General features: G+C 40.9%; 1 protein-coding gene across 1 annotated transcript in view; it reads left to right on the top strand.

Annotated features, from left to right (window-relative positions):
- gpr158a (G protein-coupled receptor 158a) overlaps nucleotides 1-25,913 on the top strand; it is a gene marked incomplete at both ends in the record, with an annotated part of 115,300 nt that overhangs the window by 14,215 nt on the left and 75,172 nt on the right. Inside the window, one exon of the mRNA XM_084048182.1 lies at nucleotides 13,495-13,600. Within this exon, the coding sequence (XP_083904308.1) occupies nucleotides 13,495-13,600 (106 nt within the window). The remainder of the gene's footprint in view (nucleotides 1-13,494; nucleotides 13,601-25,913) is intronic.

Here is a 25,913-nt window from a genome sequence, read left to right as displayed (position 1 = left end):
TAGGCTATTTTCAAACATTTTAGTACTTTTACTTCTGGTACTTTAAGCACATTTTGATACCAATACTTTGGTACTTTTACTCAAATACATTTTGAATTCCGGACTTTTTGTAACAGAGTACATCTACATTGCAGTATTGATACTTTTACTTAAGTAAAACATTTGAGTACTTTTTCCACCACTGTTACACACCAGCACCTTAAGGTAGTCCAGTCTTCCTACATGTCTCTAGTTTATATTTTGGTATGATAACCCTTCCAATCTTGTAGCTTAATGGCAGTTATCACTACCTACTGGCTAATGTATCCGGTAGGAGACACAAAGTAGAATCTTTGTGTCTCCTACACCCGGGCATCAAATTATTGCGACAAAAAACAAAATATATCCATGTATTCAAGGCTTCATGGGGTGTGCAATTGATAACTTCTCAGATTTTTGGTGTTTGCAAAAAGACTGCTTTCCATAAGCTTGTAAAAGTTGACCCTCCTTCGGTCTAGGGTGGTCATAGCTGAATGGGTAGAGAGTCGGAGTTCCCCTGGCAAACTTAAAGGAGGAGTTCACCCAAAAAATGATTTATTTTCTATCAATTGGCCAGTAGTCACTTTGAGTGGCAGTTGGGGCAAACGCAGTCAGTGGGGCAGACGCAGTCCTCACCAATAAATAATATTTATATTCTGTCCCTATCGGTACATAACTCAGACGGCGCTGAGTCGACTAGCAGACCTTCGGCTGGTCGTCGCGGGCACTCGCGCCTGGAGGCGCTCGGGCTCAACTCCTCAGCCTCAAGGTCTGCTGAGTCGGCGCGCCTCCGTCGCGGTCCAAAACTATACTTTATCGGCGAAAAAAAGCAGTCCGCGGATGACAGAAAAACTTTCTCCCCAAGCGGGAGTCGAACCCAGACTCCCAGTGGAAGTGGGTTGGGGGTCTAATGATTAGCGAGGTGCGCCACTTAGGCCGGTGCCGAGATTGGGTATTTTGGTTGTATTAGAATGTGACGTCCTAACTCTTCTATTGTAGAAGAAAGAAGTCCCCGCCCGCGCCCCCGCCCAAAAGGGGGCGCCCCTTCGGGGCGAGGCTCCCCATATACGCACTACACTTAGATAGCTGGCGTAATTTAGCCTCCCCTCTTGGGATATAAATGTCATTAGGTTGATTATCCCAGGGTGATCTGGGCTGGTCTCAGGATCAATACATGTACACTGACCAGTCAGAGCAAAGCAACAGCCTTTCCCCACAGCAGTGGTTTTCAAGCCTTTTCATATCAAGGTCCATTATTTATTCGCCATTTGAGCCACGGAACCACCGTTTGATGAGATTTAGACTCTCAGACCCAAGACTTAGAATATTTTGTTGTCGTTGGATACGATTTTGTCCACAATTCCATGTATTGATGTTGGTACCATAGAGGAGAGATAATAGGCAAATGTTGATCAAAATAACAATTCTTTGATGTTTAACAATAATGTAACTCTTGAGAGCGTAAAATGAAACCAAATGGACCCGTAAGGGTCCATTTGGTTTCATTTTACGCTCTCAAGAGTTAAAGATCCATAAGGGTCCATTTGGTTACCAACTCTCCATCATTTATCTGGGGACCACCTGGAACCCCCTCAAGGACCACTGGTGGTCCCCAGACCACTGGTTGAGAACCACTGCTCCATAGGATTGAATGGCAGAAAGTGTCTTAGATAGTGACACAATGATTCCGTCGTGGCAAATGGTTTTGGAATTTGACAAATAAGTGTGGTAGTAGTGTGTGGTAGTATAGTGTGTAGGAGCTGTTATCGATGTTTTGGTGATGGCGTGTTGTGTTATGTCTAGACACTGAGTGGCGGGCATTCGATTGATTGACATGATGCACATCCAGTGTGCCATGATTCCTGTTGTCATTCAATTCATTTCAGTGATCTGTGTCGGTCAATAATTATGTGGGAACACAGCCTGAGAGAAATCAGAAAAGGGTCATATTAGTCTGCTTACTTACACCCGACAAGATCTCTCTCCACACAGCTGATTCAAATTAATGATCAGTGCTTATTAACAAGCACCATTTCATCTCCATTCAGAGATTCCAGCAGCAACAGCATTAGCCATTGATCACACGACGGTCGTCTGTCACTGCCGTCATGAGTGAACTTCAACCTGCATGGTGTTTGCACTTTCTCCATTTACAGCCTGTATACATCTACATAAACGGTCATAATTCAAATATAAAGTGCTGACCCCATGGCCACGGATGTTACAATTATGTACGGGCCCTCAGAAGTAACCCTTATCTTCCGTATTGTTCAATACAAAGCATTTTAATCCGATCGGTGGCCATTTTCTCATAGAGTTATAAGGTATCAGAATGCAACACACCTCCCAACCGATAGGATCACGTAGTTGAAAGCATATGGAGAACATACGGCGAATATGGCCACCGATCGGATTAAAATGTGTTTTATTGAACAATACGGATGATATGGGTACTTCTGAGGGGCCCATACATAACTGTAACATCCATGGCCATGAGGTCAGCACTTTATATTTGAAATGTGAACGTTTATGTTGATGTACGGGCCAAACAGGGAAAAAGTGCAAACACCAGGTTGATGTTCATCCATGACTGTCATGATATGACATGTCATGTTTCTGGGCTACAACAGCAGCAGCAGCCAGTCAGAATGTAATCTGAGTTCCCAGAAGTTTTCGCCAGCTCTGGCGAGGAACTTCTGGGCCAGAGCCCTGGTATTTGTGGGCGGGATGTAACTAACGCTCAGAATCTGAGCGGACGCGCCTCTTACCGGTCTGAGGCTGTGCAACTCGTCTAAAAAGTCCGACGAGAGGCAAACAGCAGTACACAACAATGAACAAACAATCCTATTTAGATGCAACACCCACTGCATGTGGATCCCGCCCCCTTTTCTTCATTGGCTGTTGTTTTGAATCACAACGCAGTGGCCGCGCCCCTGCTGTCCAAGCTCCGACGCCCAGACTCCCAGACTAGTCAGAATGAAACACAGGACAGGAGTTATAGCCTGGGTGCCAGCCTGCTTCGCTGCGTTAGGTGGACTTTTTTTCTCTCTCCGCTTCTCAGTCTGGAATGCCTCCTATCTCCAGGAGGCGGGACACAGCAGCCAAGGTTCCAAACCTACCGTGGCTTCTGATTGGTCTGTGGTGCGGGGCGGGACAAAAAAAACGGTGTGATCGTTTTGATTCGTCATTCGTTTGAACAACATCCAATCAGCAACGACGTTGCCTAACGTAACATATGTAGTTCCTGTGTACTTCCTGTGTAGTTCAGCAAGACGAGTCAATCGGGGGCATTCCAGACTGAGAAGCGCAGAGAGAAAAAAAAATCCGCCGAACGTAGCGAAGCAGGCTGGCACCCAGGCTACAGGAGTTATGCTGCTGCTGAGAGCTAAGTGTCAAGAGCCATTCATCATTCATTAGAATCAGCTGTGTGGAGGGAGATGTAGGGTAAGTAGGCAGACTAATTTGACCCTTTCTGATTTCTGTCGGGTTGTGTTCCCACATTATTATTGCCTGACACGGATCACTCAAATGAATTGAATGAATGGCAACAGGCAGTGATGTCCATAATGGTTTCCAAAGTAAAGTTAGCTCCCTGCATGGAAACTTGTGGATAAAGGAGGCACAGACACACAGGTGTGTTAATTAGTGTGGGCACAGAGTGAAGGGAGCACACTGTTCCTGCCATTGGTGGAAAGTAACTAAGTACATTTACACTGTACTTAAGTACAATTTTGAGGTATTTTTTTTACTTTACTGGAGTATTTCCAATTTTCTTCTTCTCCACTACATCTCAGAGGCAAATATTGTGCTTTTACTCCACTACAATTATTTGAACATTTTAGTTACTAGTTACTCAGTAGATTTTTTTATTATTATTACAAAACACACATTACCCACTTCAGCCCTATATACATTTTTGCCATTTGAAAATAGCAGATCTACAAGCTCACAATGCGTCGCATTATGAGCTTGTAGATCTGCTATTTTCAAAAGATTTTATACATTTCAAAACTTGTGAAATGGGACATTCTGCTTAATAAGTACTTTCTACATTTGGTACTTTATGTACATATTGTTACCAATACTTTTGTACTTTTACTGAAGTAAATTTTAAATTCCAGACTTTTACTTTAAAAGAGTATTTTTACATTGCAGTGGGTATTGGTACTTTTACTTAAAGGGATATTTCACTTTCAAAAACACTTTTGGTCATTTTATCGTCTACTCAGGCCTTTGTGAACCCCCCAGACAGTTTTTAAGTTGCTCGATTCAGTATTTAGATATTTGATATCAGACACGCCCCCTTCCTATACAAACCCATTATAACTTCAAACTCCATTTTTAACATGTTAAATTCATCGAAAACACCTGTCCTTGGTTTTGGTGACTCACCCTGCCCTCCTAATGCGTGAGGGAGCCGTGTTTTTCCGATTAATTTTTTCATTTTTTTTTTTTTTTTTTTTTTTTTGTATTACATTTTTTTCATTTTCCCCAAAAAATATTTAAAAAAAATGAAAAAAGTAATTGAAAAAACACGGCCCCCTCACGTATAAGGAGGGCGGTATGAGTCGGGTGAACCAAGGACGGGTGTTTTTGATGAATCTATCATGGTTAAAATGGAGTTTGAAGTTACAATGGGTTTGTATAGGAAGGAGGCGTGTCTGATAAAATGAATATCAAATATCTAAATACTGAATCGAGCAACTTAAAAACTGTATGGGGGGCTCACAAAAGCCTGAGTAGACGATAAAATGACCAAAAGTTTTTTTTAAAGTGAAATATCCCTTTAAGTAAAACTATTTAGCACTTTTTCCACCACTCCACACAGGTGTGTTAATTAGTGTGAGCACATAGTGAAGGGAGCACAGTGTTCCTATCAGGCAGCAGACAGAGAAACATAAACACAGACAGAGGAATTCAAAGGAAACCTGGGCTACATGGAGCCAAGAGATACGACTGATTCAACCGGTACGTTCTTACTGCAACAATTGTTGCAATATTTATGTGCGGTGCTTAAAAAAGAACTGAACATTTGATTGGACTGGACTTTGTTTGTACATCAATTTCAAGGTTTTTCTATTGTCGAATGTTCTAATACATGCTGTGGTAAACATTGGCAGGCAGTGAAATCCTTAGTTAAAGAGACCCGTCAACGGTCATAAAAAAAAGCAGAATAGTTGTTAAAATAGTATTATTGTTGTGTTCTGGTGGATCCAATGTGATTATCATTTAGTCACTAGCGAGCTAGTGGGTAATGGTTAACTTAATGGGTAACTTTCCTCTTCTACCCCGGATTTGAACCCGGTTTCTTGCGTGAGTGCTGACATTTACTGTACCATGATCCAGATGTGATGTAGCTTAAGTGAGCTGCTGTTGTTTACCTCATCAGATCAGATGCACTATAAATGTGTTATTGTTTCAGATGTAAACACACAGACATAATTCTTAATCCATAAGCCTATGATGTCTGTGATGATGTTCTTATGGACTGCAGTACAAAAGGTCTGTACCTTTTTGGGCAAGACCACCAACTGTCACATCTCCAACAGTCTGGGCTTTCTTTTAAACACAGTCTGAATAAACCTAACGGCTATAAGGACAGTTTTAAATTGTATTAACCTTATTCTGATATTAGAGATGTTGTTTGGTATTCCTAATTATTAATTCAAATCCCTGTCCAGCTGTGGTGGTCTTGTAGGTCAGATGTGTTTGCTCCTGCCTTACTATCATCGTCGCTGTCGGGCAGAAACCTCTTATCTCCATATTTAAACTTTTTGTGATTTTTCGTAAATGAACGCCCTACCTCAGTGGTTTTCAACCCTTTTCATGTCAAGGACCCCCAAATTGACACTTATTAGCCTGCGGACCACCCATTTGAAAAGATATACCAGGGACCCCCATAAGAGAAGATTTTTACGGCTCTAGCAGTGATTCTCAACCATTTTAATTTCAAGGACCCCCAGTTTGACATGCATTAGGCTACGGACCCCCATTTAATGGCATTTCCAACTCTGGGACCCTAATTTATATTGATAAATCAATGTTAATTTAACTCTGAGAGTGTACAAATGGAACCAAATGGACCCGTTAGGGTCCATTTGGTTCCATTTGTACACTCTCAGAGTTACAGACACATAAGACCCTTATGATAAGGGTCCATTTGGTTCCTAAATATCTATCATTTAGCTGGGCACCACCTGGAACCCCCTCAAGGACCACTGGTGGTCTGCGGACCACTGGTTGAGAACAGTAGCAGAAGCTGGAAATGCGACGCGATACGTTTTGCTACTTTTGCTATTTTGTATTTGAATCCTGAAAAGTAATAATTTTGTACATATGAGGTTTCCACCCGACAGAGACGTTATGCAGATTAAGCTGCTTGATCAGTGGTTGGTGGACACAGTAATAATGAAGTTCAGTCGGATAACTCAATTATAGATTGCAACCAATATTTTATTCATAGAATGTAAATACAAAGTGTGAATATTAGCCCTATATTTTATGTTGGCGTTCAGGCTCTGCTGTGTTTTTCTCCCTGCTCAGCACATTTAGACAACCATCATTAACCATTAAGAGCAAGGAGATAGTTATACAATGACACTACTTACGCACGCATCATTACATTTACTCGAGTACTGTACTTAAGTACATATTTTGAGTGTCTATACTTTACGTTATTGCATCATTGCACAACATTGACTGGGGGGGGGGGGGGTACTGTAAGATGGGTGTCAAATGCTGTTGGCATGCAAATAAATCATGCAAATGAAGAGGTCTCTGAAGATTGATCAGTCCATTCAGCTTCCCTGTACAACCCAGAGCATTGGTTCTCAAAGTGAGGTCCAGGGGTCCTGGGGGGGGGGGGGGGGGGTGGGTTCCAGGGGGTCCCCAGCTAAATTAGTTAATATAGCATCACAATCATTTTAACCACTTTATCCATATATCTTACATTGGCTGTTCAAAATTACCAGATATCCAAGCTCCCAAAGTTTCGAAAAGTCAATTGTGAAATTACAACAATGATTCTTCATTGCAATTTCTTGCGGCTTTGTTCGCATCATTCTCTGTGTATAAAGGGCTTCATATATACTGACATAAAGTACGGTGAAAAGCTTATTATTACAGACATGCATTACATTTGCTCTTCATTTATGTGGACTTCAAAGAGCGTCGAGGCCACTTAGTTTTGCGAGCATGTTTCAGTGAATCCGCTGAATGTCCTTTAGTCGGGTCACTGAGCAATAACACTAGAGTCCTGAGTGATGAGGAGTTATGTCAGCCAACTGCATTATTATACTGGAACATCACTATAGCTGGAGTTTGTCCCCGACTGGCCCCTCAGAGAGAGCGAGAGAGAGAGACAAAGAGGGCCTCCAGTCTGTGCTACAGTATATGCACGGAAGCTTGGAAGAAGTACTCACATTTTTTACTTAAAGGGCAAGACCACTTTGGTAGAGGTTTGGGTTGTGTAGTTACCTTCCCATGATGTAACTCCAAAGGTGTGCAAGAAATAAAAAATAATGTCTCCATTGATTAGAAATCAATAATTCAAAATATGCTCCTCATTGACTTACATTGTATGCTGAAACAGCTTTCAAAGTCACTCTTTTAGCCTGTAAACCAACACAAACAAAGTTGATTCAGACAATATAGAGCATCACCAAACCCAGTAGGCTACTGTTTATTTTTTTTTATAAAAATGTTAACTTCCAGCTGATTTTACTATTTCAAGATCCGGATCCATAAATCCAGTCCGGGTTTTCTTCTTAATAAAAATAGCAAAATCAACAGGAAGTTAGCATTTTTATATAAAAAACAAAGTACTGGGTTTGGTGATGTTCTATATTGTCTGAATCATCTTTGTTTTTGTTTGTTTATGAGCTAATTTTGTCTTTGTCTTTGTTTTGTTTTGTTTTGTTTTGTGTATTGATTGATGTTTTGTTATTGTTTGTTTTATAATATTATAAGGGTAGGCATTATAAGCTACAGCTTCAGCCTACACCTTTTCGGTCCATGAATTTTATTATTTTCTTCCTTGGAAATGTCAAATGACAAACTCTGTACATGGCTTAATGACCGAAATAAACTATTCATTCATTCATTCATTCATTCAATCATTCATTCATTCTAAAAGAGTGACTTTGCGAGCAGTTTTATCGTACAATGTAAGTCAATGAGGAGCATATTTTGAATTATCAATTTCTAATCAATGGAGCAATTATTTTTGATTTCTTGTCCACGTTTGGAGTTACACCATGGCAAGGTAACTACACAACCCAAACCTCTTCCAAAGTGGTCTTGCCCTTTAAGCAAAAGTATCAATACCCTGGGAAATTGTCTGTTACAAGTTCGGTACGCACATTTTTATCGGGTGAAATTACAAAAGTATTAGTATAAAAACGTACTTAAAGTACCAAAAGTAAAAGTACTCATTATGCAGAAGGTCCCTTTTCACAACCTTTAACATGTTTAAAAATCATTTGAAAATAGCAGATCTACAAGCTCACAATGCGTCGCATCACAACGCATTGTGAACTTGTAGATCTGCTATTTTCAAAATGTATACAGGGCTGAAGTGGGTAATGTATGTTTTGTAATAATGATCAAAATCTACAAAGTAACTAACTGAAGTTTTCAAATAATTGTAGTGGAGTCAATATTTGCCCCTGACGTGTGGAGAAGTAAAAGTATTGGAAATTGGAAATACTCAAGTAAAGTACAAACACCCCAAAATCGTACTGGGTGAACTAAGTATGGTACTTGAGTACAGCAAGCCTTCATGTGCCATATGCCTGCTTTGGCAAAGGCTCTAATAAAGCCTGCCTGGAGAGAGTAGGCAGTGGCAGACCGACTGCTCAAATAAAAAGCATACAATGTGTTCTCATAAAGAGCGGAGCATGTGCTTTAACAAGCCGGACCAAAGCTTATTGTTCAGGAGCAGGCCAGTGAAAAGGAAAAATATCGACGTGTTGTTCATCACAAAGAGAGCATACGTGGACCCCATACATACGTTACGTACTGTACATAGTGCAGGTCAATGCACACAGTGCAGTGGAGAGTAGTATTGCATTTGTGCATTTCTCATTCAGTGTTTGACAATAGCAATGTAGATTTAATTGAATACTATAGGGACGACTTAGATACGGTACTGTAAGGACGACTTCATCCATTTTCAACCCTATCTTCTTAGGCTATAATTGGTCCTCACTAAAGCTCATTACAACGTGGTACCATTTTTGTCTACCTTGTCTGTGTCTCAGAGGAGGACAGTTCAGAAACCCGCCTACCAGTGACATCATCAATGGGGAATCCAAGCGAATAGAAACTGCAGGCTTTCTATTCCTGGAAAGTTAGCATGCTATAATGGAAGCCATTGTTCTTGCGTTAATACAAATTAAAATACATATTTTTATGTACGTTGTGAGCTTGTAGATCTGCTATTTATGAAAAATCGTGAAAGTGTGCAAATCTTTGAATACATATTGTTTTAAAGCGAACATTTTCAACTCAAATCTTTGCTTCTGGGGGTCTAGGTTGAGTTGCAAATTGCAGACAGGTGCTCTTTTATGGCGGTTTTGAAGGAGGGTAGGGAGTTAGGGCTCTCAACTGAAATTACTTTATACCCAGGAGGGAGGGAGAGGGTGGTAATGGTGATAGACGTGTGGGCATTTTCACATCTCTCCTGGCTGTTGTCATTCTGTGGCTCAAGTCAAGAGGATGAAGTCGTCCTTACAGTATCCAAGTCGTCCCTATAGTATTCAAGTAAATCTACTTTGTTACTGTCAAACACTGAATGATTGATCGATTGATTGATGTACTTTATTTAGTATGACATGAGAACAACAGTACATGGAAGTACAAATTCACAATACAAGGTCTACTAAACTGGAAGCACTCAGTGCCGCGCTACAAGCTTATAGATCTGCTATTTTTGAAAAATCATGAAAATGTGTGCAAATATTTGAATATATATTCTTTTAAAGCCAACATTTTTAACTCAAATCTTTGCTTCTGGGGGTCCTTGACATGAAAAAGTTTGAGCACCACTGATATAGAAACATACGTATTTTCAGAATACTGTTGGGATTCAGAAGCCATTTGTAGAATCGGCTTCAGGTCTTAATGGGTTAAAATGAGATACCCACGCACACAAATCATGATGAATGCATGAGAAATGCACAAAAGCAACTACTCTCCACTGCACTGTGTGCATTGACCTGCACATGTACAGAGTTACAGGGTTCTGTAAATGCATCGTGAAAACAATACAGCTGTGTGTTTTAAAAGAAAATGCACTTTTGAATACACGCAAAGTATTTTTTTCAAGCAAGTATACTCCAGTACTTCTGTGTCATTTTTTGATTTGAGCTAAAAACTATTTTACACTTTGGCTATTCAAAAATAGCAGATCTACAAGTTCATAGCGCGGCACCGAGTGCCGCGCTATGAACTTGTAGATCTGGTATTTTTGAAAAATTCTGAAAATATGTGCAAATCCTTGAATATATATTGTTTTAAAGACATTTTTAACTGAAATCTTTGCATCTGGGGGTCCCTGGAACAAAATATTTTGAGATGGGGGTCGGTGGCCAAATACATATCATTTTGGGGGTCCTTGACATGAAAAAGTTTGAGCACCACTGATGTAGAAACATACGTTTTTTCAGAATACTGTTGGGATTTAGAAGACATTTGTAGGCTTCAGGTCTTAATGGGTTAACAGAAAATGCACTTTTGAATACGCAAGTATTTTTTTCAAGCAAGATCCAGTAGCCTACATTAACTCAAGTACAAATCTGACTGAACAACCTTTTACTTGGCAGTGCAATAATATTTGACCAGGAGTACTGTATATACGCACCGACTCAAGTAACGGGGGTTGTGTATACTTAGTCCATCCATACTGCACACGTGCTATTACATAACAGCAGCATCTGAAACAGAGGTCATTTTTCACCGAGGCGGCGATGCACGTTGCAATGAAATACAGTCAGGTCCACTCGCCTGGAGGCAGAAACCATAGTAGAGCGTTATTAATATCATAGCGGCAGCATGTTCCTACTCACCGCTGGTCCACAGGGACAGTAAACCCTGAACACTAAACCACTTCTCATACACCTGCAGAACATGCCAAACCGGCAATATTTTGGACGGTACCCTACAGTACACTGTGTGTGTGTGTGTGCGTGTGTGTGTGTGTGTGTGTGCGTGTGTGCGTGTGTGCGCGTGTGTGTGTGTGTGTGTGCGTGTGCGTGTGCGTGTGCGTGTGCGTGTGCGTGCGTGCGTGTGCGTATGTGTTTATGTCCGTGCAGTCAGTGTTTACGAGTGTGTGTGGGTGTGTGTCAATGTTGAAGCTCGAGTGATTTGCCAATTAGGACTGTCTGCCGCACCTATCCTCTTGAAGAATGTTTAGATGTGTCACCCCCCCCCCCCCCCCCCACACACACACACACACACACACACACATGCCCGTGTTTGTGGTTCTCAAACATGTCAACGACCCCCCAGATTAATATGTATTTGTCCGCAGACCCCCCATCTGAAAATATTTTGTGCCAGGGACCCTCCATACAAGATTTGTGTTGTTTAAATGTTTAAAAATATTCCCAAATAAATAACCTTATTCCTGCCAGAAGAGATAATCCACCTCTGAGGTAGTTTAGTGGAGAGTGGTATGGGTATAATAGTCTAGTGCAGTGGTTTTCAACCAGTGGTCCGGGGACCACCAGTGGTCCTTGAGGGAGTACCAGGGGGTCCCCAGCAAAATTAGTTAACATGGCGTCACAATCATTTTTAACCACTCAGCTTTGGCTATTCAAAAATAGCAGATATACAAGCTCATAGCGCGGCACTCGGTGCCGCGCTATGAGCTTGTATATCTGCTATTTTTGAAAATCCTTGTAAAAGTGTGCATATCTTTGAATATTTATATTTTTTAAAGCGAAAATTAACTGATATCTTTGCTTCTGGGGGTCCCTGGCACAAAACATTTTCAAATGGGGGTCCACGGCCAAATGTATATCAATTTAGGGGTCCTTGGCATGAAAAAGGTTGAAAACCACTGGTCTAGTGGAGAGTGCTGTGTGAAGAGACGTGTTCGTTGAAGAACAGACACCAGGTGCTAATTGTTCTCCTCCAATACTACATATCCCAGAGGACACCAGGGGCTCTTCATCACACTAGCAGTGTATAACTGCTCCCAAATGGACCCATCTGGGGTTTTTACACTCGCAGGATTAAATCAATATGGAAGATGATTTCATGTACACCCGGGGCAAAATGCATTAAAATTAAACATCACAAGTGTTTGTATTAAAGCATTTATTAATCATCTCTTGTAGGAACTATACTGCTTACAGAAGAAAAAAAGAAGAACAGGATCATCAAGCACATGATATTTCTAAGGCTGCACATTTGTGGCTAAAATGCTGTGATCATGATTAGTGCCTGTGGTTTAGGGAACACAATTATGTAACCGCACCTATTTGCATCTTGTGTTAAGATCTTTATATAGCTCTGTACAGCTATATAACCTGGTCTCAACCAATCAGAAGACCCCATCCCTTCAGGCTATGGGACTTTTGAATCTCAATCACTGCAGCCAATCACTGCAACAAGGCTAGCCTAGTGTTTGTTTACAAGTGAGAGAGAGATGGTCAGCTAAACATATTTGCTACTACTTGGCTTATTTCTAACTTATGTTTTCAGATATATATATTGTAATGTAAAGATTAAGTTTAAAATGAGTAATAAACCGTCTGGATGTCATCTTGAATGCGATTCAAAACGGAATAGCTCTGTTATTAAAATCAGCTGTTGGGAGGAACATGCAGCTATGGGAATCAAGCAAGATTCATTTATATTCATGAAAATTGATCCATGTCATCACGCAGCATGTTTTCGTTTACAGGAAGTAATTAATATTGGCTTTTTATGGACTTTTTATGGACAAGTTTTGGCATCTATTGTTAGGTATGCCCATTTGATTTCTTTCTTTCTTTTCTTTCTTTTTCCTTTATTTATTCAGGGAAGCCCATTGAGAGCAAGCTCTCTTTTTCAAGGACGCCCTGATAACAACATATACAACACATACATAATGAGAAACAATAACAAACATTTGAATCATATTACAATGTCACAGATGCAAATAAACACAGTGTTACATGAAACAGGTGCAGTCACTATGTAGTGTGTCCTCAAGAAGCACCCTGAATGTCTCTATTGAGACCATTTCGCACCACTTTCAGAGAGTCCTGAAGTGTGTTCCATTTGTGTGGAGCATAATACATGAAAGCAGTCTTTCCTTGATCACTGCTCTTACGTGGACTGGTATATCTAATGTGTGTTTGTGAACGTGTTGAATGTCCAGTAACCTTTGGTTCCAAAAGCGAGGATAGGTATAAAAAACCTGATACCTCTGATTTTTTTCCCCCCACTAGATCTTTAAGATTTGTCCTCTATCTCTCTCTCCTGCAGGGGCGTGGTGCGTGTGGACATCAATCTGCAGAGCGTGGATATCGACCAGTGCTCTGCCGACGGCTGGTTCGCTGGAACCCATCGATGCAACTTAACCACCATGGAGGTGAGTTTATATCGCTGAATAATAACTATACAGACCAGACTGCTGGGCCATTGATCCACTGATATACCAGGGGTTCTCAAGGTTTTTCAGGTCAAGGAGGGACCCCTTAGCATGACAGAGACATGAAGCAGGGACCCCCCCCCACTACATATTATGTAGCAGGTTAAACTTTCTCATAGATAGATTCATAGACTTGTTCGACAGCACTATCATCAAGTGTTATTGTTTTTTTTGTTAATGTGTATGTTCAGACATTTATCCACTTAAACCCTCAATACTTAGTAAACTTGACCTTTGGCTCTGTACTTGGTCTGCACTTTTTCCCCCTCTAAGTCTTTGCCGAACATTTGACGGCGCCCCTGTAGTAACTCTTGAGGACCCCTAGGGGTCCCGGATCCCCTGTTGAAGTTCCCTGTCCTATACCACAAAGCTGTACTGTAACCCAGTGGTTCTCAAACTTCAACATTTCAAGGTCTCCCCTTAACTCTGACAGTGTACAAATGACCCTAACGGGTCCATTTGGCTCCATTTGTACACTGTCAGAGTTAGAACCTCCTAAAGGAATCCCGAGAGTCCCTGGACCACACTTTTGAGAACCACTGCTGTAACCTACACACCTTCAAGTCACAGGCCTAAAGCAGTGGACAGGAGAAGCGCTGAGTCAGTGCATCACAATGATGGATAGATATGGAGTGCAATGGCATCTCACTGTTTGACTTTTGCAGATTTTCTCTTTTCGGTGGAGAGGTGAATCGTGATTTTTGTCTGTAAATTCAACGTATTATTCATCACGTATAGACCTGTTCTTTCAGTGTGACATGTTTTGTCCTAAAATTCCACAAATACATTATGAGGAAAAGTATGAGACACCTTTTCCAAAAGAGCTTAGTGTTACTATTCCACTATCATACTATAGCTTTTTTTTTTTTAATACTAGAGGTTTGGGCCTCTACGCGACCCTCACACCTAAGTCGCACCGCCGATCCGACCAATATGTCTGTGTCACGGTGTCGGGGGCTTTGTACCCGTTGTACCCGTCTGTCTGTGTCCCTTTTGTGCCCATATATGGAGATGTCTTGACACATGATATTTCTAAGGCTGCACATTTGTGGCTAACGTGCTGTGATCACGATTAGTGCCAGTTCTTCTTTTAGGGAACACTATTATTTAACCGCACCTATTTGCATCTTATCCGTATCTGTCAGACCGTGTCCCTTTTTATGCAGATAAATGGAGATCCCTGATGTCATTAATATGTGCGTATTGGGTTTGTTTATGGTTATGCCCGAGTGACGTGGCCTCGGTCCGCCCACCCTCCCATTAGCCATAGGATTTATTTGGGCTTTTCTGTTACCTATAACTTTCTCAGAGTAAGTATCACATTATTTCAAATGACGGACGCTTACAGTACGTTTGCAAATGATCCTCTTCACACGATGCAGTGTAATACTAATTATACATGAATTTATTTCCTCTTGGCACACGGTAGCACAACGGTCATTCACTGTTCACCTTTCCTGTGGTTGTAGTGTGACCTCTGTGGCTGTAGTGTGACCTCCAGCCACTAGCAGCTTGCCAACAGCTTGCCTTCTTGGCCAGAGGTCCTGGTACTTCGAACCTCCTGTTTTTAGTCCAGTCATTAAACCATAAAGACCCGGAACGCATCTGTGTCATTTTAAGATTTTTAGCTATAGCCTACAGTACAACCATTATTTTATACTTTGGCTATTAAAAAAATAGCAGATATACAAGCTCATAGCACGGCACCGAGTGCCGCGCTATGAGCTTGTAGATCAGCTATTTTTTTTCTATATCGTGAAAATTTGTGTACATCTTTGAATATGTGCCTTTTTGGAAACAACATTTTTTAACTCAAATCTTTGCTTCTGGGGGTCCCTGGAACAAAACTTTTTCATGTCAAGGACCCCCAAAATGATATGTATTTAACTGCGGACCCCCCCCCCACCCCATTCTCAAAATGTTTTGTTCCAGGGACCCCTTCGCCCCAAGGAGCAAAGATTTGAGTTAAAAATATGAATTCGTTAAAAAATATATACTGTATTTTTAAAGAGTTGCACACATTTTCACACTTTTTCCCCCTCAAAAATAGCAGATCTACAAGCACGTAGCGCGGCACTCGGTGCCGTGCTACGCGCTTTTATATCTGCTATTTTTGAATAGCCAAAGTATAAGATATGATTTAGTATCTAAAAATGACACAGCTGCGTTCCCGGGCGTAATGGGTTATAAGAATGATAGATGGTGAGGAGGCTGCTGTGGACCAGACTGCTTCATAATACATGTGATGTAATGGATTGCAGTGATCCGGCCTGAATAATTGATCAGACTCTTTGTCTGAGCACTTCCACCTCTCTCCATAGACAGTCCATGGTGTGCCGGCTGAGACGCTTCCAGTGTGTTAGCGTTTGCGTGCGAACGTGACACTTGTGTACTGTACTGTACTGTGTGTGTGTGTGTGTGTGTGTGTGTGTGTGTGTGTGTGTGTGTGTGTGTGTGTGTGTGTGTGTGTGTGTGTGTGTGTGTGTGTGTGTGTGTGTGTGTGCAGTGGTGGAAAAAGTGCTCACATTATTTACTTAAGTAAAAGTATCAATACTGCAATATAAAATTACTCTGATACAAGTAAAAGTCCCAAATTAAACATTTACTTGAGTAAAAGTACAAAAGTATTGGTAACAAAATGTACTTATAGTACCAAAAGTAGCTTGTAGATCGCCTATTTTCAAATAGCCTATATTTAAAATAGGGCTAAAAAGGTTAATGTATGTTTTATAATGTAATAATTTATATCTGCAAAGTAACTAGTAACTAAAGTTTTCAAATAATTGTAGTGGAGTAAAAGTGCAATATTTGCCTCTGTGATGTAGTGGAGTACAAGTAAAAGTACAGAAATTTGATAATACTCCAGTAATGTAAAAATTGATCAAAAGTGTACTTAAGTACAGTACTTGAGTACATGTACTTAGTTACTTTACACCACTGCGAATGTGACACATGTGTACTGTACTGTGTGTGTGTGTGTGTGTGTGTGTGTGTGTGTGTGTGTGTGTGTGTGTGTGTGTGTGTGTGTGTGTGTGTGTGTGTGTGTGTGTGTGTGTGTGTGTGTGTGTGTGTGTGTGTGTGTGTGGGTGTGTGTCCGTGTGTGGGCACCTGCATTTGTATGTACTTTAGGCCATACGTCTGAAGTCAAGGACTCCCAAATTGATATGTATTTGGCCGTGGACCCCCATCTGAAAATGTTTTGTGCCAGGGACCCCCAGCAGGGAAGGTGTATGTTAAAACATATTTATAGATATATTTTCAAAATTAGCAGATGTATTTGCTATATCTGCTGTTTTTGAATAGCCAACGTATTAATGGTTAAAGTGGTTAAAAAGATTGTGACGCTATGTTAACTACTTTTGCTGGGGACCCCCTGGAACCTCCCCAAGGACCCCTGGGGGTCCCCGGACCCCACTTTGAGAGCCACTGCTTTAGGCAGCTACATCAGTACATAAATTGTTACTTATTTACATTATTAGTTGGGTTTTGAAAAATAATGATCTCTGAATGCTTTCCCCGGTGTGCTTACAGAGAATAACAGTATCATGCTTATTTATAGGACAACTGACATAAATATGTGTGACAGGGTCGTGAAATAAATATTTAACCGATGAAAAGTATTGAGCTTGTGACAAAAAACATAACTATATTGGATCCATTGGAACCCAGGTTATTGTTTTTTGGGTGGTGCCAACCACCCCTATATCTGGCTTTGTCCGTGTGTCCGTATGTATGTATGTATGTATGTATGTATGTATGTATGTATGTATGTATGTATGTATGTATGTATGTATGTATGTATGTATGTATGTATGTATGTATGTATGTATGTATGTATGTATGTATGTATGTATGTATGTATGTATGTATGTATGTATGTATGTATGTATGTATGTATGTATGTATGTATGTATGTATGTATGTATGTCCAATAAACAAACATTGATGACAACATCAATACGGGGGTCAATACGGGGCTCATCAAAGGCACCACCCTCTTCACACAGGGTGTGATTTTTTTTTAAAGTAACAGTTTTGGACATACAAGTTTTCAAGTATACATATATACAAGTATATTATAGACAGATATATGAGCGTTAGATTAGACAGACAGACAGACAGACAGATCTAGGAATAGAAAACAGGACTGCATTGCCATGCTGGGCCCGTTTTGTCGCATTCGGGGGAAGCCCTTTATTTCCAAAGAGGGATTCATCTTGTTTTACTGCTTTCCCAACCCCCCTCCAACCCCAAGTACTTTCTTCAGCAGTAAAAAAGAAAAAGAAAAAAGAAAGGTGTTGTGTAATGGGTCCCTTTGGGGCCATTTGAATATAATAAATAACTCCAGTCTATCCCATTAAGTCCATGTTTGGTCTGGAATAAGAGGATGTGTAATAAGTAGAGGATGATTTACTTGCCATCAGTGTTATCTGAAATGATTATTCAAAGTGGAATTAACGGGCATATTCCCTAGATGTAGCGTAGGGACAGGTGCTGGTAATTTAATATAACAACATACAGACAGTCATTCAGTGCAAGACGACAGAACGAGACATACACATGGAAGAGTGTTGCACAGCGAAAATAGCCGATCTACAAGCTCTCATGTGTCTGCGACGCATTGAGAGCTTGTAGATGGCTATCTTCGCTCATTATTTTAAGATTAGAGCATTTGAAGTGGTCTGCACTAGCAATATGTTCAGATACATCTTCCATAAAATCTTAGTGGTCTCGGATGTCTCGTACAAAAGCAAAGGTTAAATGAAGCCTCAATCTGTGATTTGTTCACCTCATTATTACTCATAATTTTACATATTGTATGAATTGTTTAAGAATCAGCGCTAGTGTGGGGAGGGCTCCTTTCACACTGTTTCACAAATCGCACATAAGTACTTTTAAGATGTATTTTTTTGCCTTTATTATTATTATTGACAGGACAGCAGGCTGACAGGAAATAGGGAGAGAGAGATGGGGAGTGACATGCAGCAAAGGCTGTCGGGATCGGGACTCGAACCGGCGCCGCACATTAGGACTTGGTCATTCAAACATTTTCAGTCGTGAGATTAAATTTTTGCTTGAATCCATGCATACAATACACATTAGATCCAGTATATTCATCCTCTACATCTATTCAGACTGTAATGGGGAGAGGGATGTTGAGAGTAACCCAGTATCTATAGCAGGGGTCTATAGATACTGTTTTTTTTTTCAGGCCAAGGACCCCCTAGCTGAGAGAAAGATGAAGCAGGGAGCCCCTACTCTATATTGTATAAAATTGTGTTTCAGATTAAAGTTTTTTTTTTTTACTTAGTCTGCTCCTTTTTTCCCCTCTACACCTATAGCCTCTTTGCCAAAAATAGCCGATCTACAAGCCTACAACGCCTTGCAGCGTGAGGCGTTGAGAGCTTGTAGATCTGCTATTTTCGGCTAATGTTCCCCTCAGAAAAGGAATTCTAGGGTTCAAGTGGTTAATGTAAAAAAAAAATCTATCACACAAAGATTTGGCGGACCCCCTATAGTAGCTCTGAGGACCCCCTAGGAGTCCCGGACCCCGTGTTGAAGACCCCTGATCTATAGGATCCTCTTATTGAATAGGACACTCTGCTTTTTGAGCTGCTGTGTTTTCAGCAAAGCACTATATATTCTGTATAACAATTGAATTTTAGAAGGAAATGCAGTGGTGGATCCACTATCCTCACATCAGGCTCCCAGGCCAGCCAAGCGTCACATCCTGCCTCCTTCACAAGCTGCTGGCTGGGCCAGCCAAGCATGCCATGCCATGCCATGCAGGGCCAGGCAGCCCAACGCTCACACGGAGGCAGATGCTATGGATGGATGATTCACTGGGCAGCTGGAGAACATGAAACAGACTGTAGGATCCAGACTGTTGACAGAAAGAAAAAAAAATACTAAAATCTGTAACTTTCCTCTTCTGAACCGGATTTGAACCCGCGGTTTCCTGCGCAAGTGCTGCATGTTTTTTTTTTTTTACCATTGAGCTAATAGAGCCTGCCTGCTTGCTCAGGGGATAAATTGAATCTTGACCGTCAGGTTAAAATTTTGTGTCAGATCATGTGTCCAGGTGAGACATGACCTTTTGCACAATCTAAATGTCTCAATAGAAGAGCAGGGAGACGGTAGCCTATAGGTGCCCGGACCGCTATACTAGCGGTCCGGGCACCTGGGCTACAATGTAGTACTTTTACTTCTACTTCCACTACATCTCAGAGGCAAATATTGTACTTTTTACTCCACTACAATTATTTGAAAACTTTAGCTACTTTGTAGATTTGGATTATTATTACAAAACCTACATTAGTCACTTCAGCCCTATATACATTTCGGCCATTTGAAAATATCCGATCTACAAGCTCACAATGTCGGCTATTTTCAAAAGATGTTTATAAATGTGAAAACTTGTAATGAGACATTCTGCATAATGAGTACTTTCTACTTTTGGTACTTTAAGTACATTTTGATGCCAATACTTTTACTCAAGTACATTTTTTATTCCGGACTTTTACTTGTAACAGAGTATTTCGACATTGCAGTATTGATACTTTTACTTAAGTAAAACATTTGAGTTTCCACCACTGCTCTCTTGCATCAGCATGCCTCTATCTCTCAAACAGCCACCCTTTATGATATTCATAGAGTATCACCACTGTATCAATGGAAGCATCGGTATTTCTTTATTATTATTACGCTACAAGTCAGTTGCTTTCATATGAATGGAGGAACTGTTTATTTATTATTAGACTCTTGCATCACTCCTCTGAGTGCCTCCGATGTTTTTTAGAAAGGAGCGTATATCACCCTGAAATTACTGGAAGTTCCAACGCGAGGGGAGAGAATATCAATCAGGCTGCTTTGGCCAGAGTGCCGGCACTTTGCCGTCAAGGACAATATATGGCAATCAATTCTATTATGAAGTTCTGGCTGTGAACCAACAACTGCATGCATTAAAACATTAAGACCGGGAACGATATTTGTGTCATTTTTTAAATTTCTTTAGGCTATTCAAAAATAGCAGATTTACAAGCTCATAGCGCGGCACCGAGTGCCGCACTATGAGCTTGTACATCTGCTATTTTTGAAAAATCGTGAAAATGTGTGCAAAACTTTGAATATATATTTTTTTAAAGTTAAGATTTGTAACTCAAATCTTTGCTTCTGTGGGGTCCTTGGAACAAAATATTTTGAGATGGGGTCGGCGGCAAAATACATATAATTTTGGGGGTCCTTGACATTAAAAAAGTTTGAGAAAAAAAACCCTGTTAGGATTTAGAAGACATTTGTAGAATCCCCAGAAGCAAAGATTTGAGTTACAAATGTTTGCTTTAAATATATATATATTCAAAGAATTGCACACATTTTCAAGATTCTTTACAAACAATAGCAGATCTACCAGCTCATAGCTTGTATATTTGTTATTTTTGAATAGCCAAACTATAAGATAATGGTTAAAGTGGTTAACATCTAAAATTACACAGATGCTTTCCCGGTCTTAATGGGTTAAACTAAGCAAAACATTTTTTTCTTTCTTGTCTTCAATGATGAATACTTCATGGACAACTCTGATTAAATCAGTAGGGCGGTCTAGTGGTTAAAAATGTTCCATTGAGTGACAAAAAGATTGCAGGTTCAACATATCCTCCAACAATGACACTGGCCTCTAAATCAGAGTTGCCATGTCTGCTTATTATAAGTGACTTTAGGCTTTTTTTTTCTTCTAAAGTTGCTTGTAAATTATTGGTAGTTGTGGGTTGCGTTTTTTTTAGCTTGTTCGTAAAATGTTGCTGATTTGGCTTGTTTCCTAAACCAGTGGTTCTCAAACATTTTCATGTGAAGGACCCCCACATTAATACTGTATGTATTTGTACACAGACACCCCCCCCCCAGTCTAAAAAAGAATTGTGCCATGCAGGGACCAGATTTGTGGTGTTAAAATGTTTATTTTTTTCAAGATTTGCTTGAAATAGCAGATCTACCAGCTCGCAACGCGTTGCGACGCGAGCTTGTCGGCTATTTATAAATAGTCGATGGATATATACAGTAGGTTTAACGTGCTCATGTGGCCTATATAGTCGCTTCTTTTGGGCTTGTTTTCATAGACCTGGTTGCTTGCTTATTTCTCTTGCAAGATCTGGCAACACTGGCCTCTACATGCATGCACACAGTCTGAATATAAAAGTGTTCCACAAATGAGACAAAATGACTCACTCTGTGATTAAGGTTCAGATCAATCAAGGCTTTGGCCAAGTGTGCCGACGCTGCACTAAAGCCTAATTATATAGTCTGTTGCATAACGGTCGTATCGACGTGTGTATATAAATGAAGGCGTGAGTCAGAAGACCAACGATGATCTAGATTCTAGACTAGCTCATAGTTAGAAGGACTTCTCCTTAACGCTATGGGACTTTTCGAGCCTTTGCACACGCACCACAGGCTGAGCAGCCTCTCTCGACTGTAGTAAAACATAAAAAGTACACATGGCTGCCTATGGTGATGAAGGTTTCAATCAATTAGCTTATTGCTCGGAACAAGTCATTTCATTTCATTTCAAACCTTTATTTATACTCAAAGGACATTGAGGTTGCCCTCATTCACAGTGTCGTCGAGATACATCACAGTACAGTTTAATTTTCACATCATTATTCATATCAATGATAAAACAAAACAAAACAGAAACAAAACAAAAACAGAAACTTTCCCTTATCGTGTGACACAACACAAACTCAAAAGCAGTTGCAGACACTTGTGGGTAGGTCTGCAATCAAAGATTTAAATTGACCGTATGTTATGACCTACACAGTTAGTTTAAATTTAAGCTGTAGGTCATTCCACGTGGTTGGGGCACTAAAACAAAAGGCTGTTTTCCCCAGTTCAGTCTTTACTTTGGGGACCTTTAGTGTGAGCGTGTGCTATATGTTATAGGATTCCAATCCAGCAGAGATTTAAGGTTCCTGTGTGTGTGAACTGTGAAGGCAAGTGACTCATGAACCTGACGGAATGACTGTAGGTTCAGCCTCGTACAACAGGTACCCTGAAGGCTGTGCTGCTCATGTGGATTCTCATGGAAGTGGTATAGTGTAATGGTTGGATGGATTGATAGAATGACAGATAGATGGATATGTTGTCTTGCATATCGAAACACGTCCAGCCACCTCGCACGCACACACACACATACACGGGGCAGTTGGAACCACAGCAGGACAGCATGACATGGTGTTGTCGTTACTTAAGCCCCGAGAGGGAGCGGCGTACATGGTTTATTTTGCCGCCGGACTATCGCCGCATCTCGTTGCCAATGGGACCTGAAACCGATACGTTAGCTCTTGTCTGTCCCTGTGTTACTATTACATGTTGACCAGGCCTCGGTTCAAAAGGTTGTCCATGTCCTTCTGTTATCTCAATCACAGCGTGGTGTGTCTCTTTTGTTCTCCCTCCTCCTCACCTTGTCTCTCCTTGTACCCCCCCCCCCCCCCCCCCCCCCTCCTTTTCTATGGCCTGTATCTGTCACGTTTACTGCTGTGCTGTCTCTGGCGCCTTAATTTCCCCCATGGGATCAATAGAGGTATCTTATCTAGATAGGAGCCTGTTGTTAACTCTGTTAATGAGTGAAATGATGCTGAAATGAAATGTGATGAACACAAGGGATGACAAATAAAGTTGTAGGTGCAGCTCCACTTTCTCTTCCATATCAGGAGTTGGCCGGTCAGAATGTCCCAGAGTCCAGCCCTGGGTTATTGTTGATTCAACTGCTTTTCTACGCTTTAAAGTTTTCTATAGGTGTTTCTATAGGCTTTGTGTTGCAAAGAGTATTAAAATAGAGTTACAAGGCTCTGTACATGCATTGTGAAAACAATATTGCAGCAGGTACTGAGGTTGAGTATTTTGTCCACCATCACTGCCCTTTGTGAGTGCAGACGCACGCAGAGTGGAGCTCTCTTCTTTTGGTATGTTTATTTGACAGGGACAATACAAAAAACTACTAATCAACAAGCTCATAGCGCGGCACCTCCTATTTTTGAATAGCCAAAGAGTCTTAAAATGACAAGGATGCCTTCCTGGATTTGAATGGGTTAATATTTTGCGATTTTTATTTTCATTTTACTACAGTTGGTATAGGGCATTCCACAAGTGTATCCCCTTTCACTGAAAAATATGAGGATGTGGCACTTTGTGGCTCTCATCTCTGACAGCTTTGCCCCCCCCTCCTCTTATTCTCCAAGTGCTCCCTCTACACTCATTCAAAATAATGCTTACTGCGTCTATATCTCCACCCACCACGACCCCCTAGGTTGTTAGAACAAATATGGCAGGCTCTTTATGCGGCCTGGGGAATGTCCCCACCGGCTGTTAAAAACATGGCATCATCACAGCAGTGCAGGGGATTCCTGAATGGGACCCGCGTCGACGATAGTTTCAGAGCAAAAGCCATATCCCCCCTTTTGCCCTTTCAATCCGGGAACACGTCTGTGTCATTTTAAGATTTCTTTGGCTATTCAAAAATAGCAGATCTACAAGCTCATAGCGCGGCACAGAGTCCCCCATCTCAAAATATGTTGTTCCAGGGACCCCCGGAAGCACGGGAGTTAAAAATCGGAGTTAAAACATCATATATTCAAGGATTTGCAAAATATTTCCAAAAAAACAGATACAAGCTTGAACTTGTATATCTGCTATTTTTGAATAGCCAAAGACATCCTAAAATGACACAGATGCGTTCCCGGTCTTAATGAGTTAACCATGCTGATGTGGTTGAGACCAAATTGGGCGAGGGAAGGAAGGAGGTTTGAAGCACCGTGTATTAATTATAATGGTCCTTGTTATGGTGTATTCCCTGGCATCTACATTGCTTTGGGGAAATTAATGTATTGTGTACAGTGTTTGCCAGGTCTGCCAATTATATCCTGCGATCTTGCCAAAACTAGCTGTGATTATACAGTATACACTGAGGTGAGGTCAGAAATAAGTCAATGTTATGCATAGGCCTGTCACAGTTATTACATAATCAATCGCCTAATCGCAATTATTTGAGATGATCGCAATATATTTTGCAATAAGACAATAATTTGATGACCGGCAGAGGTTTTGGTAGGAGACACAAAGAGTCTCCTTTGTGTCTCCTACCGGAACCACTGCCTACCGGTCCGCTGGTCATCAAATTATTGGTTTAGGAATGCGACAAAAACTAAAAAATATCCATGAATTCAAGTCTCCATGGGGTGACTAATCCATAGAAAACTAGAAAAAGTGCTCCTCGGAGCACAGGTCTCCGCCAGGTCAGGTAGGCTATTGTGGCCTCCTGGTGGCGCTATAATAGGCCAACGTGAAAAGGGTGCCATTTCTTCTTAGGCCTTGCACGACAATCGGACACTGACTGCATTCATGATTTGAGGCATTTTATTAAAAACATGTGTTTCGCTAAATTAGACCTGTTGGTGGCGCTATAACAGGCCAATGTTAAAAGGGTGGCATTTGTTCCTCAACATAGTGTGAATGTGCGTGCAAAGTTTGAGCACAATTGGACGGTGCGTTCATGATTTGCGGAATTTTGTTCAAAACAAGCCAATGTCAATCTTAGCCAATCAGTATGGAATATGAAAAATCAAACACATCTGTCGTGATCACATGACTATAGAGATCATGTGTACCGATTTGCGTGAAATTTGGATAAAATTGGAAGGAGTAGTATAAAGTAATGTGTTTTACATAAGTCGGCCTCCTGGTGGCGCTATAAAACGCAGATGTGAAAAATGCAGGGCAAAGGTTTTTCCTTGACCTATAGGGAGTGTGCATACAAAGTTTTACACAGATCGGTGCAATTATAGGTAAAAACACGAATCGGCCTGTTATAGCGCCACCATGAGGCTGATTTGAAAATTTTCAAATGTTAGTTCTTCCTCGGCCTAATGGGAATGTGTGTGCAAAATTTCACGGAAATTGCATGCTGTGTTCATGATTTGAGGTATTTTGTTCAAAACGGAGCACTCCTGCAAACTTTGGAAGACATTTTTAGCCAATCAGGATGGAATATGAGAAATCTGAAAGACCCGTTTCGGTTAATGACTATAGAGATACTGTGTACCGATTTGCAGGAGTTTTGGAGAAAATCTGTAGGAGTACTGTCAAAAAATGTGTTTTGCACAAATCGGCCTCCTGGTGGCGCTATAACAGGCCCCTGTGAAAAATTTGGGGCAGAGGTTCTGCTCTGGTATCCAGGGACTGTGTGTGCACAGTTTGGCTG

Source organism: Gymnoscopelus microlampas, assembly GCF_963454915.1.
Source record: "Gymnoscopelus microlampas genome assembly, chromosome: 22".
In the NCBI taxonomy this organism is placed as follows: domain Eukaryota; kingdom Metazoa; phylum Chordata; class Actinopteri; order Myctophiformes; family Myctophidae; genus Gymnoscopelus; species Gymnoscopelus microlampas.
This window is presented reverse-complemented; position numbering and strand designations above follow the sequence as displayed.